This window comes from Cavia porcellus, unplaced genomic scaffold (assembly GCF_034190915.1).
Source record: "Cavia porcellus strain 051 isolate PalLab524CR breed Dunkin Hartley unplaced genomic scaffold, mCavPor4.1 scaffold_15, whole genome shotgun sequence".
Taxonomy (NCBI): domain Eukaryota; kingdom Metazoa; phylum Chordata; class Mammalia; order Rodentia; family Caviidae; genus Cavia; species Cavia porcellus.
This window is the reverse complement of record NW_026947498.1, coordinates 69,069,247-69,085,874: the sequence shown is the minus strand read 5'-3', so window position 1 is coordinate 69,085,874 and position 16,628 is coordinate 69,069,247. Positions and strand designations below refer to the sequence as shown.

The window sequence follows — 16,628 nt, the reverse complement described above, 5'->3', positions numbered from 1 at the left end:
TTTAAGGAAGCAAGAGGCATTATGGTAACCATTGTTGATAACCTTGTACTCTGTTTTTACATCATGTGCTATGTCTATCCTTGGTTTTGCCTGACAGCTTTGTTTTGCCATATTTAACTTTATTCTCTTCCAAAAAAAAAGTAATAAGAACTAAGGAGTAATAAAACCCAAAATGTGTAAATTATGTTGTAAAAAGAGAGGGGAAAAAAAGTGCTCTAAAGGATACAACTGCAAGTGTGTTTGGGGTGTTAAATAGATGACCATATTAATGTTTTTGGTTAGATCATTGAACACAACTGTTTGCAGTCTCACTGTTTGAATGTCCACTTTGTATGCTTTGATACTGTGACTTGAGCAACTATCTCTAAGATGATAATGTGTAATCTATTAACTGGTGATTTCTTACTGTTTTGTTTTGTAGTTCTGTATTACTTGTACCCTTACACCGCTTTGTTTTGTTTTGTTTTTTCTTTTTCCTTTTAAATAAAAATTTTTTAAAAATATGTAATACTAACATCCACACAAAACAGAATCAAATGGAGATTTTAGAATTTTAAAATGCACTATCTGAGTTTAAAATTTCACTGCTTGGGTTGAGTAGCATAATGGACAGAGAGAAGACTTAGTGACCTTGAAGATAAACCACTATAAATTTTTCATCAGAAGAAAAGAGAAAAACACCTCCTTAGAGACAGTTTGCAAGGATTCTTGGGCATATGACCAGACTAGCAAAAGGAATCAGGAACAGGGCAAGAAAAAATAAATAAATAAATAAACATTTGATTTATAAATCTCCCCATTTGATAAAAGACGTGCATTTTTAGATTTGTGAAGACTCAGTAACGCTGGGCAATGTGGTGCACGCTTGTCTTACGAGAACTCTAGGAGGTGGATGATGCAGAAGGATCAAATGTTCAAGGCCAGCCCTGGCAACACAGCAAGACACCCCGCCCCCCACCATCTTAAAAACACAACTTTAGGGAGATCTAAACAGGACAAACTTAACAACAGCCACAGCAATTTTGACACAGAGACATTTACTTGGTACTATCTCTCAGTTTGTCTATTTTGGAAAATACACATTTTTATCCTTTGGAAGTTATGGTCTCACCACTATTTAAAAACCCAGTGTTTGATGATACAACTTGGTCTTTTGCCCTAGGCCATATAAATATGCTCAGGTATATGGAATATAATTTAGTACATTATTCATCACTTAATTTTTTTCAAAATCATCATCACTCTCAACTTTTTCTGTCATGAATACTTAGCAATGAGAAATCATTTATTTGTCAGTTTAAAAATTTTAGCAAACCTTGCTTAGCTTCAGCCTTGGGAATTTGGTCACTGAGATTTCCACTAGTCCTTCTGGCAAATTCATGTGAAAATGCCTAGAAACAAACACAGTTTTATACTCCTCAGTTAATGAATGAATTAGACTCATTAGAGCTCTAGAGCTTGTACACATAATTTAGAAAAAAACAAATTATATTTTGTATAATCCTATTTTTAAAAGGACGCTTGTAGCAAAGACTGGGATGAGAGGCAGCTAACAAATTTATGCATTTTTTGGCACTGTTCAAAGTCTCTGCAATGAAAATTAGTATTTTCACAATCAGTGAAAGCAAATAACTCGCCAATTGATAAAAAAACAGTATTATGTGGCTGGGGATTTAGCTCAGCAGCATAAGCGCCTGCCTTGTAAGCAGGCAGTCGTGAGTTCGATCCCCAGTACTGATAAAAAAGATCACATTATTTTAGACATCTAGAGTATTATGTAAAATTTAAATTTCTTAAGCATTAACAACTGATTTTTAAAAACCCTTGTTAAATAGCCCACATAACTCACATCTTGAAGGCATGCTGAGATCACCGTTTTGTAAGCTTCATTAGCCCCCACAGCTCAATAGGTTTTGCTAATCTTTAAAAAAGTCCTCCATGTGTAATAACCACATATAGAGAAGTCATAGTACTTTTGAATGGCATTTGAGTGTCTATAAGAACCAATCTTTTTTTACAGAATACTTTCACACTACTCAGTGTTCAGGAAATAAAATGATGCCTGCTGCTCCCTAGAAAACAGATTCAAGGTTCAGGGCTGAGTCACAGAACACACCCCATCTCCCAGCCATTCATTCAGAAATGTTCAGCATTGCATTAGCTGCTTTGTGTGTACAAAGCTTAGCTCCCAAAGTAATTATGATTTGTAGGAGGGAAAAGTATGTGCTACATTCTTGTGGGAGGAATCACATCACCCCACATAATGCCAGTCACAGGGAGATTGCTAAAACTCCTTTCCTGAGCAGAAGTAACAGTAATTACACAGGCCAAGTAAATGGACTACTTAGTTTACTCAGGTGGTTTGGCGTCTGAGTAAAAAGGAGGCTCAACTTACTTGCTTCCGAGGGACTTAAAGGTATTGTCTAGATTCCGAAAAAAAATAAAAGTATGACCTAAAAATTCAGATGATCCAATGAACTGATCCATGGACATCTTGGGCTGCTGGCTCTAATTTGTTAAATTTCTGCAGTATCATACAACTTTCCAAACATTCAATGCCATCTACTCTACTGAATTTTAAAGTTTGGAGGGTGGTGCTCCCATGATACCAACTCTAGTGGCACACCTATAACTGCTTTCCAAAAACATGAGCTGGCTTGACAGACTGGAGACAATATTTCTGGCCCAAAGTCTCCTACTCACGTGGAGATGTGCACATTGATTCCAACCACATCCTTCGCTTATAATCTACTGCATTCCCAGCAATAGAAACAGAAATCACTTGTATCCCATCTTGATGTTTTCCCATTGAAAGGGCCACAATTACACTTTTATAATATGTATTAAATTTTTTATGCTCATGTGAAAGTAAATCCTATACACGGAAAGTCTTAAGAAATATGTTGTCACTGGGCGTAATAGCACACACCTGTAATCCTAGCACTTGGGAGGCTGAGGCAGGAGGATCTCTGTGAGTTCAAGGCCAATTTGGGTCACCTAGTGGGTTCAAGGCCAGCCTGAACTACATAATGAGACCCTGTTTCAAAAACTAGCAACATAAACAACAACAAAAATGTTGTCAAGTATGGTACTATACACCCTAAACCCAGTAACTGGGAGATTGAGGCAGGAGGATTGCCGTGAGTTTGAGACCAGCCTGAGCTACGCAGTGCACAGTGAGTTGAAGGCCTACACAGCAAGACACTGTCTCAAAAGCTAAAAAAAAAAAAGACTAAGAAAACTAAAAGAAGAAAAATGAGAAGAGAAGGAGGAGGAGGAGAGGACAAGGAAGAACTATGTCAATTTTATTAAGGCATGTAGGTCTAATTTGGAGACTGACTCAAACACATATCTGTGAAGACAAACTAACACATTTATGAGATAATTGGAAATTCGAACATTGACTATTATCAAAGGAATTATAGTCAATTTATTTTAGGTATGATACAGTATTGTGTTTATGTTACTCATTAAAAAACGATCCTGTTGCTTAAAATAAATTGCTAAATTGTATCTACTGTTGTGTGTGTTTGAAATTGGCTGGAATAAAAAGTTAATTTTTTTCTACAAAGAAACATTTGATAAAATCAGGTTCCAAACTAAGGTTGCCAGAACAGTCAGATATGAGCACAGAGCTTACCTGAATACTTTCATGATCACTTGGGTGCAGCAGAAACTGAACCTCTTGTAAAGTTCTTAGCTGCTTTTTGCCACTAAATGTGAGTACTTCTGAAAGCAGTAATTCGGCAAACTCAGTCTTAGGAAATCCCAAATTTCCTGTTCCAATTGCTGGAAATGCAATTGATCGTGAAGACAGTTTCTCCGTAATCTCCAAACAGTTTCTGATTATTTCTTTCATGACCTGAAAAGCACAAAGCACACCCTTATACCTACTGCCTAGAAATGAGCCAGAACCAAAAGAACAAGAACTTAGCAACTTTTGCTGTGATCTCTGTCCACACCACTTCACTTTCTGTAGGGTTTAAAGGTGAGCAGCAGAAGAAAGAAACATACAGGAGAGAAGAAGAGAATATGAAGAGCGCCTCCAAAAAGGACTCGAACTCACTCCACCCCTCTATCACGCAGGACACGAGTGACAACCATTCTCTTCTTTCATTGTCTTCTAATCTCCGCCCCCGAGTCACTTTCCTCACTGCAGTAGCCACCCTTCCCGACCCCCAGGCACCGAGAGTGCGACAATGCATCCATATTATTAGCTAGTCCCCCAGAGCCAGGGACAGCTCAAAAAAAGGGCCACGATGGTAGAATGCGCCAAAGAAACAGGTCCAAACTGTAGTACACAGAAAGAAGACTCCAAAGAGCTCCTCCATCCTCCGGAGAATTTAAAGCTAGCCCTACCTTTTGTGCATCTCCGGTTCCCCGTGCTGGAGCCACCACGTGAAGCACATGGTCACACTGTAGATTGTAGCCACGGGTTTGGAGAACTGTGCCCACGTCGACAGCTACCCCTTGTAGAGCTGTGTTCAACTCCTGCTGGATCTCTGGTCCAGCTTTTTCCAAAATGGCCTGACAAAGGGGCCCTCTGTTCAGCGCAAGATCCGAAGGAATGGAATTGACCACAACATGGGTCTTAAAGACAAAACCAAAGATTTGTTTCACACCAGGAATTCATTCATCAATGACCACTACACGCAAGCTGCTGCGCTTGATGTAAACCACTACACACGAGCTGCTGGGCTTGATGTAATCAGCGACAATCAAAATGAATAAGGTTTTGGAGAGCAAAAATACTAACCCAGGACAAAGTGTTATTAAATACTTGAAAAACATTCAAGAGCAAAAGAGAACTTCCAAAAATAAGTTCTAAATGGTATGGGAATCGCTAAGGAGTCCAGAGGAAAGTCGCACGGTAGCTGATGAAGATGCCACATGCATTGTGGGGCCTGAGAGATGGGAGTGGTTCCAGCACGCAGACAGCACCAGGCAAAAGTGTGAACACACAGTAGCCCGGAGCCGTGAGCATATTAGTTTGACCAGATCAAGACTGTCTGCAGTAAAACGGTGCCAACCGGGCTAGACATGTTACCCTGGGTGGCATGTCAGGTGCCAAGCCCCTGGATGCCATGCATACAGTGAGTGAGCAGCTGTAGAAGCTTTGGCATCAGAGAGCACACGAGCAGGTGAATCAGGCTGTGTTAGAGAATACAGGAGAGGAGAATGTGACACACCTCACAAGCCACCAAGGCCAAGGAGGAAGCACTGCAGTCCATTACTAACACCAGTGTGAGTAATTCCCATTAACACACAGTGTCAGGGGATTAGGAATAGAACCCATTCAGAGCCGAGAATTTAGCTCAGCGGCATAAGTGTCTGCCTAGCAAGTGCAATGCTGTGAGTTCGATTCCCAGTATCAAAAAAAAAGAGAATAGAACCCATTCCCATTCCTGACCCTTGTTTAAAACAACATTTGATTTTATTTTTGAACATGAAAAACAAATTATTTAGATGGTTTAAATTAGGACAGTGGCCAAGAACCAGAATACATTCCAGTCCTCCCAACGGTTGGCTATGGGACTTGGGCAAATTAGCTAAAGCCTCTAACTCTCCTGCCCTCATCGGTGTGTGAGGATGATCACCCCACAGTCTACTTCACGGCACCAAAGCATGCCGAGCACCCAGCACCATGCCTGGCACAAATAATAATCCACGTTAGCTGTGACTCTTGTAATTATTACTTAAGCTTCTTGTAATTCCAAATTGAATTGCTCTTCTAGTTCACTAAACTAAGAAAAAGTACTTTTTAAGAAGTAACCTCTTGGGGCCTGGGGATTTAGCTCAGCAGCATAAGCACCTGCCTTGCAAGCAGGCAGTCATGAGTTCGATCCCCAGTATCAATAAAAAAAAAAAAAGAAAAAAAACTGCAAAAAAGAAGTAACCTCTTGTACAAAATAGGAGAAAACTTGCCCAGTAAAATATGACAAAATATTTGCAACTCAGATATCTCTTTTTTAAAAAATACCCAAAATGTATAATGAACTCAGTAACAAAGAAATCCCTCAATTTGAAAGCAGACAATCTAAATGGATGTTTCTTCAAAGAACACATACACACATCCAAAAGCACATGAAAAGATGTTCAACGTCATGAGCTACTGGGGAAATGTATCACAGTGCCTGGGGGGTCGAAGAGAAGGATGCTCACCGTAGCATCTTGCACGCCCTTTTTCACCAGCAGGATCTTCAAGCCTCCTGGGGCTGTCAGACAGGCCACTTCCTGTGATGTGACAGGTTTCGCTGCTGGTCCTCTAGGCAGGGAAGTTGTATCCGGCTTGGACACGCTGTCTGACAGAGAGTCTTTAAATATAGTTTCCACAGCTTTAGCAAAAGCCTCTGCTGTCTTCTCCGATGAGTCCACAAGATAAATCTCTCTCAAGGTGCTCCCAACCTGCCTAAATTCCAAGCTTTCCTTGATGGACAGAACAATGGTCTCCACACACCGCTGTAAAGGGAAGCCAAAGACTCCAGAACTGATGGCGGGAATGGCTATGGATTGGCACTTGTGTTTTTCCGCTAAAAGAAGACTGTTTTCCACAGCTTTCTTTAACAGGTACACACACCTCGGGGCCTCAGATTCAGACCACTTGGGCCCCACCGCGTGGATCACATGGCGGCAGGGCAGCTTGCCTGCCCTTGAGAGGATGGCATCGCTTGGCAGGAGGCGGCTGGCCCTCTTCACGGCCTTCTCACAGTCCTCCTGCAGTTCCCGGCCAGCTGCTTTTGAGAGGGCACCAGCAAGACCGCCCAGATGCTTGAGGTCTTCATTTGCTGCATTCACCACCACATCGACGGGAAACTGAGTCAAGTCACCCTGCTGGGCAGTCAGAGTGACACCAGGAGCCACCTGCCTCTGGATGAGGTACTTTGACCGATCAGCTGTGCCTCTTACCTGTTCCTTATTCTCCAGTTCAATGAAACAACCGTACTTCTTCCTAATCTCACCTCTGCAAAACTGTGCTTTGTCTTGGAAGAACTGCCTGGCTCCTGGCTTGTCAATAAAGACTCTTCTCACAAAGACAGACTTCACAATTTCCCTGACTGTGTCCACAGCACCTAGCACTTGGTCCTTGGGGCCAACTAGTAAAATGCCTTTGGGTTTGTTCTCTGGATTGAAAAGTATCTGCATATCTCCCTTATTTATTTTTGACCCGAGGAGCTTCTTGTCTTTTTTTAAGTAGTCTACAATCAAGGATGTCTCTACTTCAACCAACCTCTCTATTTTCATGTGTTTTTTCAAGAATTCAAGAACCAAGCGGACAACTTCACTTACTTCTTTTGCAAGACCTGCCACAATGACTTCACCTGGGCTGCCTGCAGTGGATTTATTGATTACGATAATGTCTGTGGAAGCATAAAACTTTTTTTGGACATTGGCAATAAACTGTTCCCATTTGCCAGTAGTAAGAATTTCCTTGCCCTCAACGTCAATGTGTTTACAATCTAAGGCACTGAGCATTTGTTTTTCAGCTTCTGCCAGGACTTCAGAAGAACAGCTGGTTAGGAGGACAGTGGTACCCTTGAGTTCATAAACTGTAAGATTCTTTTGTGCTATAAAAAAGGACTCAGAGAATTTTTTTGAGTTTACTTGCAGTAAAAACTGGAAGACCTCAGGAGAGACCTCAATGCTTTTCTGAGCCATAGTGTACACTTTTTCCTGAATTTCACACTTCGCTTTGTACACATCGATGTGGGGTCCTTTAAGGCACAGGTTCTGAGCATTCGCATCATAACGAACCTCCATGTCTGGGCATTCTGTGCACATACACTCCAGAACACCACTGTGGTGCAAAAGAAAATACTGTGCTGAAGAAATGGCCACTTTTTCCTTCAGACTTTGCTCTTCCTTTTGAATTTTTTGAGTAGTCTTTTCTATTAATTCCTTGAATTGTGGACTAACATTTTGGATATCGTCTGATTTTCCTGTTAAGGTTACAATCTCCTTAGAGGTATCAAACTCGATCAAAATCCTATCATCTTCTAAGTCGTTTTTTATGACGTTCCACACTCTTGCAGTCACGTTAAGTGAAGTGACTGTATATTTAGACCTGATGCCAGAGAGTGCTGACGAAGCATCTGTCTGCCATGTCTTGATTTTGGGTCTTCCTTGATTGACTAAGGTGGCTGCAGGTCTGATGGTAACTTTATTGTCCACTTGGGACCATGTTAGCAAACAGTGATGCTGTGCCATTTCATCATCCAGCTCTTTTCTCAGATGGGTCTTTTTCTGCAAGAAGTTCCACAAAGGCAGCACCAACGACTCTTGAAATGGTGCTGGCAGCTTGATGAGAGGCTGTTCCTTTCCGTACAAGGCTGTCCCCAAAGAGTGATAGTAGGGGAAGACAGAGAGCGGCATCTTATTGAAGTTGTGTTTCTTGGTCAGGATGGTGTCTAACACTTCAAAAGCAAAAGAAATTTTAAAAAGTGAAAATAAGGTGACTGTAATAATATATGCTTTAAAGGAAAACAAGACTATCTCATTCTACAGGAAAATAAATCTTAATGTTTGTAGAACTTCAATGACATATTTTTAAAAGGCAGCTCTACTTCCAAAGTGCTCAAATGTAGTCACAGATAGCCTTTGGTTAGTGCAATAATTACTTTAGAGCGAAGTCAAGTTAAAATTCTATTAAAGCCTGTTTTCTGTTTTTCTGATGCCATGGATATACTGCTACCACACTAAGAAATACGAGTTTGGTCAAAGTCATGGAAATGATGTTCGCTACTGTGTAAACAGTATTTTGGTGTTCAAAGTGAAGCTTGTTTGAGCAGCAACCTGTTTTTTTCTTCTCCATTCCCACAATTTTAGCTTCAATAGTCAACTTACATTCCATTAGCATCTTCACAAGGAGGATAACTGCAATAGCTTCCCATGTACCAGACACCACTGTAAGTGCTTCACACAGATTCAACTCACTTAATACTCTCAACAACCCTTTGCAGTAGGGAGCTATGAGTATGATCCTTTTTGATAAAATGATACAACAGAGGCTGGACAGCTTAAATTTGGTTCCATATCTGAGCTCAGATTTATCATCTGTGAGCTCCAAAGTTCACATTCTTCCAGTCTACCAAATGAAAACCATCCTCACAGTCCTCCGGGGCCCAGCCCATAGGCTACACCTCCCTCTGTCCCTCTACAATCCCCTTCTGCAGCATGTACTGAGACGGCCCCTCGCACGTCTATGTGTGGGTCGGTGTGCTCCTCTCCTCCTCGGAGGCCCTCTTCATTTTGTACTGTTAGGCAGGTACACGGGACAGCATCGGGAAGGGAATCAGAATGAGGAACACTAACAAGCTGGATTAAAATAGTGTCCGTGGTGAAAAAGTTGTTAAACATAACTGCATTGTGTGTGATTCCTCAGGCTAGTGTCAGGCATGATGCAAAGCATGTGACCAAAAATTTAAACCCAATTTCTCCCTACAGTCCTTAGAGGCTCTGTGGCTGGGCAATACCAGTGACCACTAGTACATTTTCAGCACCGATACCAAGCCCTTTGCGTCTGTTACCTCACAATATTCTTGCAAGGTAACTAGAAATGTCATAACTAATATATGATGACAAATCAGAGGGTTTGGTGGGTTAAAGTAACTTACCCAAGACCACAAACCCAGTAAGCACCAAAACCAGAATTCCAACTTTTGTTGAACTATCGAAGATGTCAGCTGAAATGCCTGTCACGGCTGTAAAGAACACGCCCTGAATGAGGACCCCGCAGATAAGGGGAGTGGAGGAGCACTTCATAGGAGCCTCGTGTGTTTCTGAGTATGTCTTTACCGAAACTTGCTGAAATTAACTTGAAATGCATGTGAATGGCTAAGATACAGATCACCTCTTTCTAAATACAGTATTTGAAAGGGTTCAAGAATGCTATTTTTCAGCCCACTGTAGGTAGACTCGTGAGAGAATCTCCTTAATGTTTCTAAACCTTGAGAACTTCTCCAAAGTGTGAATCACTAGCCTCATTAAGCATCATATTCCAGAAGGACAAGTAATTAACTCCATTTCCAGTCATGAATAAGCAAGGAAAGTGCATCACAATCTAACCAACGGCCAGGATCTGCATCACATGGTCTAGATTAGGCCTGGTACACTAGGCTAAGAGATGTTACCTTTTCTGTCACAAAATTCAACCAGAGCTGAACTCTCTTCAGGAAAACACTCAATGTGGGCCACTCTTCCTCCTCCATGCAAAGGATTTTCAAAGAAAAGTTGTAGCTGGTAGTCGTCAACACCAGGGGGCAGGTTTTCAACCCGGACTGTTTTTGTTTCTTCTAGAAGTCTTGGAGACAACTGAAGTCGTTCACTCAAATTGTGAGTGGCACAGTCAGAAACAAATTTCGTAGTGTCTACAAAACAAAGAACATTAGGAAATTACTTGAGGTGTTTTTTTGTCCGTGGATGAATAGGGCTGGCAGACACAAAGGGCAGGGCCCTGAGGAGACAGCCTTTACAGGAGCGAGCTGAGGCCACTCGATTCGGTCCCCTTTCCTCCCCTTTCCCGTAGCTTGTGGCTCACAGCTGAGGGAGCCAGCTTTTCCCCTTTCACCTTCATTATTCCTTTATACAGAGGCTTGAGGTTCTCCAGAGCAGGAGCGGCAACTTAGGCATGCTCACACCCCGGCGCCTAGATCAGTGCTTGGAGCACACAGCAGTGGGTTCTACAGTTGGGATCTGCATGTCCCCCAAAGCCCATGTGCTAACGGCTTGGCCCCCAGTTTGGCGTGATTGAGAGGTGGCAGAACCTTAAAGAAGGGGAGCCTAAGAAGAAGTTTTCCAGTCACGGTGTGGGGCGAAAGGGGACAGTGGGATTCTAACCTCCTCTTCTCTCTCTTTTGGCCACGAGGTGGACAGTTTTGTCATGTGCTGCCACCAAAGTGTGCTGCTCAGCCACAAGCCTTAAAGCAACAGGGCCAACTGACCATGGACTTATCCCCCAAAACTGTGAGCTAAAATAATCCTTTTCTTCTGATATGTTGACTGTCTCAGGTATTTGTGACAGTAATTGAAAGCTGGTTAAAATATTAGGTGTTCAAGGTATTTGACCAGTGAACAAGAGCAAAGCCATTTAGATTCCCCTTATAAGAATAATAATAAAGTTGTCAAATGTGATGTTGCACACCTGTAATTCTAGCACTCAGGAGGCTGAGGCAGGAGTCACAGGTGTGAGGCAACTAGTCATAAGTATCCCAGCCTGGGCTACATGTGAGTTCGAGGCCATCCTGGACTACATAACAAGACCCTGACTCAAAAACTAAAATAACAATAAGACAACAATATCAATAATAACAATAATAGCAAAATATACTTGAAATAAGAATAACTATTAAATCCTTACCATGTCTCAGGCACTATGCTAAGTGCCTTTTAAACATTACCTACTATTTCATTGTGATGCTGGGGATAAAACCCGGGGCCTCTTACCTGCTGGGCAACTGCTCTGCCATTGAGCTCCCTCCCCAGGCTACCCCCATATTGTAGGTGAAGGACACGAGGTGCAGAGAGGAGAGTACCTTAGTCAGCCTTGTATAACTAGGTCAGTGGCAGAGCTGGAATTTTGACTCCAGGATCTCCGTTCTTGACTGACCATTACATAGCCATGACCCTGGACTGAGGCCTCAGAACTGGAAAACTTCCTGGTTTTAGGTGAGGATAATTCCTCTCCTGACAATGACCCTTAAGAATGCTTATTCACTGCATTACATGCACTTTCTCATTCCTGTGTATGTGAATGACCCTCAAAGTACTAAAGAGAAAAATGGTCAACTGGAAAAAGAACAGAACGTAGGCTGCTTGGATTCAGACCCAGATTTTCACTAACTGGAACCTCTGTGCCTCTCTCAACCTCCCATGTATACTGCGGGTAATAAGAGTAACCTCATAATCTCACAAGGTTGTTGAAGGGAAGAAATAATTCAATACAGGTAAAAGGCTGAGCTTAGTACCTGATTTACTATAACCACTATGTGTTTTTTGTTATCATTATTCTCCAGTAAATCCAGTTCGGAAACTTCAATGGTTACTTCTCCCAGTGAGATAATACATGAAAATGTCTAGTCCAAATAAAGACTTATTCTGTCTGTCTTTCTGCCTCTCTGTCTCTGTCTCTGTCTCTCTCTCTCTCTGACACACACACACACACACACACACACACACACACACACTCACACACTAAAGTTCAATCCATTAAAAATCAGAATTTATTTTCAAAACTTAGTTGCGTTTCTTCCAAAAAGAAAAAGAAAAGCATCTATATTAACTTTTTTTTTTTTTTGTCTTTTTCCTTTTTTTTTATCGGTACTGAGGATCGAACTCACGACTGCCTGCTTGCAAGGCAGGCGCTTATGCTGCTGAGCTAAATCCCCAGCCCCTATATTAGCTCTTTTACTGCCACCACAAAAAGCTGGACGTTCCTGGATGTTCTGCTGCTGAGTATCCCAAACCCAAGGTGCGGTGCAAGAGGAAATGTCACTCGCGCTTACCTGTGTGCTTTTTAAAGGCAACCACAGCAACAGCAACATCTCGTATTATTTCCACTTCAAAGTCATCACTGGTCAGGCCAGTTACGTTCTCCACTAACAAGGTTAACATCATGTCAGTCACATTCGTGTGGATGTTTTCAAATGCCACCAAACTGGGAACATTTTCACATTCTCTTGGGATATCTTCCACCTCTTCTGACACACCTAATGTTAGGCGGACAAAAAAGAGATACGAGATGTTCTTTATCTATGATAGTCTTAGCAAAGTAAATAATCACTAGGCATGCCCGTTTCTTTCCAGACATCTTGGCCAACTCAACTAAAAATCAAGCCTTAGGTGGGTTTTTCCTTCATTTAGTTAGAAATCTAATGTGATATCCCACTGTCCACTGTTTCCAGCTCTGGTTTATCACATCCTTTCCTGCCTTGTGTGTCTGACGAACCTACCTTATCCTTCTTAGCACTTGACACATACCCCTATCATAGCTCTACATTAAAATGATTAAACTAAGCTTCTCAAAAGCGAGGTAGCGCCGACTCATCCTTGCATTGCTGGCCCATGGCACACAGCTGAAACTCAGGAAAGGTTTGCTGAATTGGAGATGACTGCTTGGCTCTCTGGAGGAAAACAAAAGTATCCAATCACACACACACATGCCAAACACAAGACAGTTTAAGGATTAAAGAATAACACAGCATTAAAGGAAATAACTATGAACAAAAAGAGTGGGTACTAGGCTGTGATGAGTGATATGTGATTGATCTCTGAGTGCCACTCTTTACCACACAAGACCACGGACAAGTGTTTTCACAGTAAAATGAAAGCGCTGGCCTGTGTGAACTAAACAGTAAGTCCCTCCAGCAGCACAGTTTTATAACACTGTGATCAGCAGCTTCATCCTGAAAGAAGTGTGGTGAACTGATAAAGAGCATCCAGGAGCATTTCAGGAGCCCAAGAAATTTACAGAAGGCTGGTGTGGAAAGGCTTCTGTGAAGAGGAAAAGATACAGATCGTAAAAGATCTGTACCTTTGTAGAATTGGGGAAACAAGCCGGGTAAAAGGTTCCCTAGATCTAGGACAAGTAGGTTTGAGCCAGAATGTGTTCTGGCCTTTATCTCAAAGTTGTTGATGAGTTGTGGATGGCTTCTGTGGGAAGAACCATAGGATATTTAGGAACGGGCAGTGGGCTGCTCAGATCAAGGAGAAGGTCATCAGAACACTCGTGATGGATTTGTAACATAATCTTGGGGGCCTGTGGTGGGGAAAAGATTGGTGAGAAAGATTTTTACACAAATGAGTAAGTCTGAGTGTCTAACAGATGGGAAGATTAAAGGGAGATGCCTGATGTTTCTAGACAGTAAGGGACAAACTGGTTGTATATGGCAGGAAAAATTAGGAAGATATACTGATTTGGGGAGGAAGAGGACGCATGTGACTTCAGACATAGTTGCTCTGGCTTTCCAACAGGAAGACTGGACCGAAGGCCTGCAATTTGGAAAAGAGTCCAGATCAGGGCTACCAATTTGGAAATTTCACATTTGGTAACCCAGGTGAGTAGTACTTCTCTATCTTTGCGTTTGTGTCTTTTCCAGAACCTTCTGGTTGTTGGCTTCACCTTTCAGGTCCAGACTACCTAAGATTAGCCTGGAACCAGTGACTTGATCCTCATATTCCACAGTGCTGGTGTGTGCTTGTTCCTGAGTTTTCAACTCTTGTAAACTTCTGAGTTTTTTCACTTTCTGCATTGATTCCAGACATCCCTAAGGTATTCATGGTACAGCATCCTTTACTGGACCATCTCTGAGTTTTAGGACCTGTTAGGTAACTACACTCCACCCCACGTATTGCTCAGTTCCAAAACTGTTTATCCCATTCTGTAACAGAAAACAGCCACCACCAACCACTCCCAGCCAATATAGTCATTTTCTTAGTTGACAGGTGACAGTTCACATTCAAGTTCTGGTTGTTCTGGTCTCTTAGAAACAGCTGATCACTGTGATGCATAGCTTGTCACTATGATGCACATTGTATAAAACAATCTCAATTGAAAAGCTGTTCTGATCTTGTACTTCCTGCTTGCTTATTCCATATAACCCCTAGACCAGAGATCAGAGCCTAACATTTTAGGCATAATCCCAATCCAATTGGTGCTTGCCAATGTAAACTAAATCTGCCTCTAATCTGGCTGTCATTTCAATGTTTCTGTTTGGCATTACAAAACCAATTGATTTAATGAGCCTTAGGATAAGGAATCATTGTGGAGTAACCACTCAATAGAAGACCTCGTCTTCTTCTCTTAAAGGAGCCAACATAGATGTTTACTATCTTTGGAGACTGGTCAGATAAAAACAGGTTAGAAAATGGGTCTAAAATCTTCATTGTTGGTGAGTGACTGGGTGGATCTCACTGCCAATACAATTTGAATTTTAAGCAAATTTGCAAGAATGCTAGCAAATCAGTTACGACAAAGTTAGGATAAAATTCATGAAACCATGAAAAACAAACCCTTCATTAAATTTTCAGTCCAATATCCTGCAGAAATCCACAAGATCATTAATACCTAATTTGAGAAGCTGTACTCTGATAAGGTGGAAAACACAGAAGAAATGGCAGATTCCTAGATTCATGAGTTATCAAAGCTGAATCAAGAAGGTATAAAATTTCTAAATAACCCAGTATCAGTTAATGAAACTGAAGAAGTAATTTTAAAATTACCAACAAAGAAAAACCTAGTAACTGATAGATTCACTCCTGAATTTTGCAAGAAGTTTAAAGAAGATCTAATGCCACTACTCCTCAAACTAAAAAAATGAAATTGAAAGAGAAGCAACACTCCCAAACTCATTCCTGGAAGCAAGCATTACCTGATACAAAAACAAGAGAAGGAGCCAACTAAAAAAAGAGAACTACAGGCCAATAATGAACATAGATGCAAAAATCTTTAGTCAGATACTGGCAAACAGAATGTAGCAAATTATCAAGACGATTATATACAATGACCAAATAGGATTCATCCCATGGATGCAAAGATGGTTCAATATACACAATAAGTTTAATACATCACATTAACAGAACTATGGACAAAAACCATATGATCATCTCAATGGGTGCGGAAAAACCATTTGACAAAAGTTCAATGCTCATTCATGCTAAAAATCTTACAGAAAATGAGAATGGAAGGGTTTTACCTCAATCTGATAACAGCCATCTATGACAAACCAATAGCCAAAATCATACTAAAAGGACAAAAACTGAAAGCTTACACTCGAAAATCAGCAACAAGACAAAGATGACCAGTATCATCATTACTACTCAACATAGTCCTGGAAACTTTATCCGGACCAATTAGACAACAAAAAAAAATAAAAAATAAAAGGAATAAGAGGAAGAAGTTAAATTATTATTATTTGCTTATGACATGATACTCTATATAGAAAGATCTCAAAAACTTCACCAAGATACTTCTAGATTTAATAAGCAGGATACAATGTCAACACTCCAAAATCAATAGCGTCCCCACACACAAATAGCAAATTCACTGAGAGAAAAATTAGGGAAACAATACCTTTCACAATAGTAGCAAGACAAATGAAATACATAGGCATCAATCTAATAAAGGAAATGAAAGACCTATAGATTCAAAATTACAATACTCTCAAAACAGGAAACTAAGTAAGATATAAAGAAATAGAGGGGCCAGGGATATAGCTCAGTGGCACAAGCACCTGCCTGGCAAGCACCGGTCCTGAATACAATTCCTGGTACCAAAAAAAAGAAATAGAAATAGATATCATTTTCTTGGATAGCCACAATAGACTTAATCCAATCCCAACCAAAATACCAATAGCATACCTCATAGAACTAGAGAAAATAATCCTAAAATTCATTTAAAACTAGATGAAATCTCCAATAGCAAAAGCAATTGTGGGTAACAAAGGCAAGGCAGAGGCATCATCACCCCCATCTTGAGATTATACTACAAAGCTACAGTGGTAAAAACAGCAAGGATCCTTGAGTCTGGTTTGGGTTTTTGTGTTTTTTTTTTTTTTTTTTTATAGCAATCTTGTTTTGGACAAATGTACTAAACATCTTCACTGGAAGAAAGATAGCCTCTTAAATAAACTGTGCTG

At 41.0% G+C, this 16,628-nt stretch overlaps 1 protein-coding gene across 2 annotated transcripts in view; it reads right to left on the bottom strand.

Moving 5' to 3' along the window:
- Parp14 (poly(ADP-ribose) polymerase family member 14) overlaps positions 1-16,628 on the bottom strand; it is a 59,001-nt gene that overhangs the window by 24,703 nt on the left and 17,670 nt on the right. For both annotated transcript variants that reach the window (XM_063225085.1, XM_023562602.2), the window contains exons 4-9: positions 12,498-12,701; positions 10,128-10,364; positions 6,163-8,411; positions 4,360-4,590; positions 3,641-3,862; positions 1,316-1,391 (exon numbers count right to left, since the gene is read on the bottom strand). In XM_063225085.1, the coding sequence (XP_063081155.1) occupies positions 1,316-1,391; positions 3,641-3,862; positions 4,360-4,590; positions 6,163-8,411; positions 10,128-10,364; positions 12,498-12,701 (3,219 nt within the window). The remainder of the gene's footprint in view (positions 1-1,315; positions 1,392-3,640; positions 3,863-4,359; positions 4,591-6,162; positions 8,412-10,127; positions 10,365-12,497; positions 12,702-16,628) is intronic.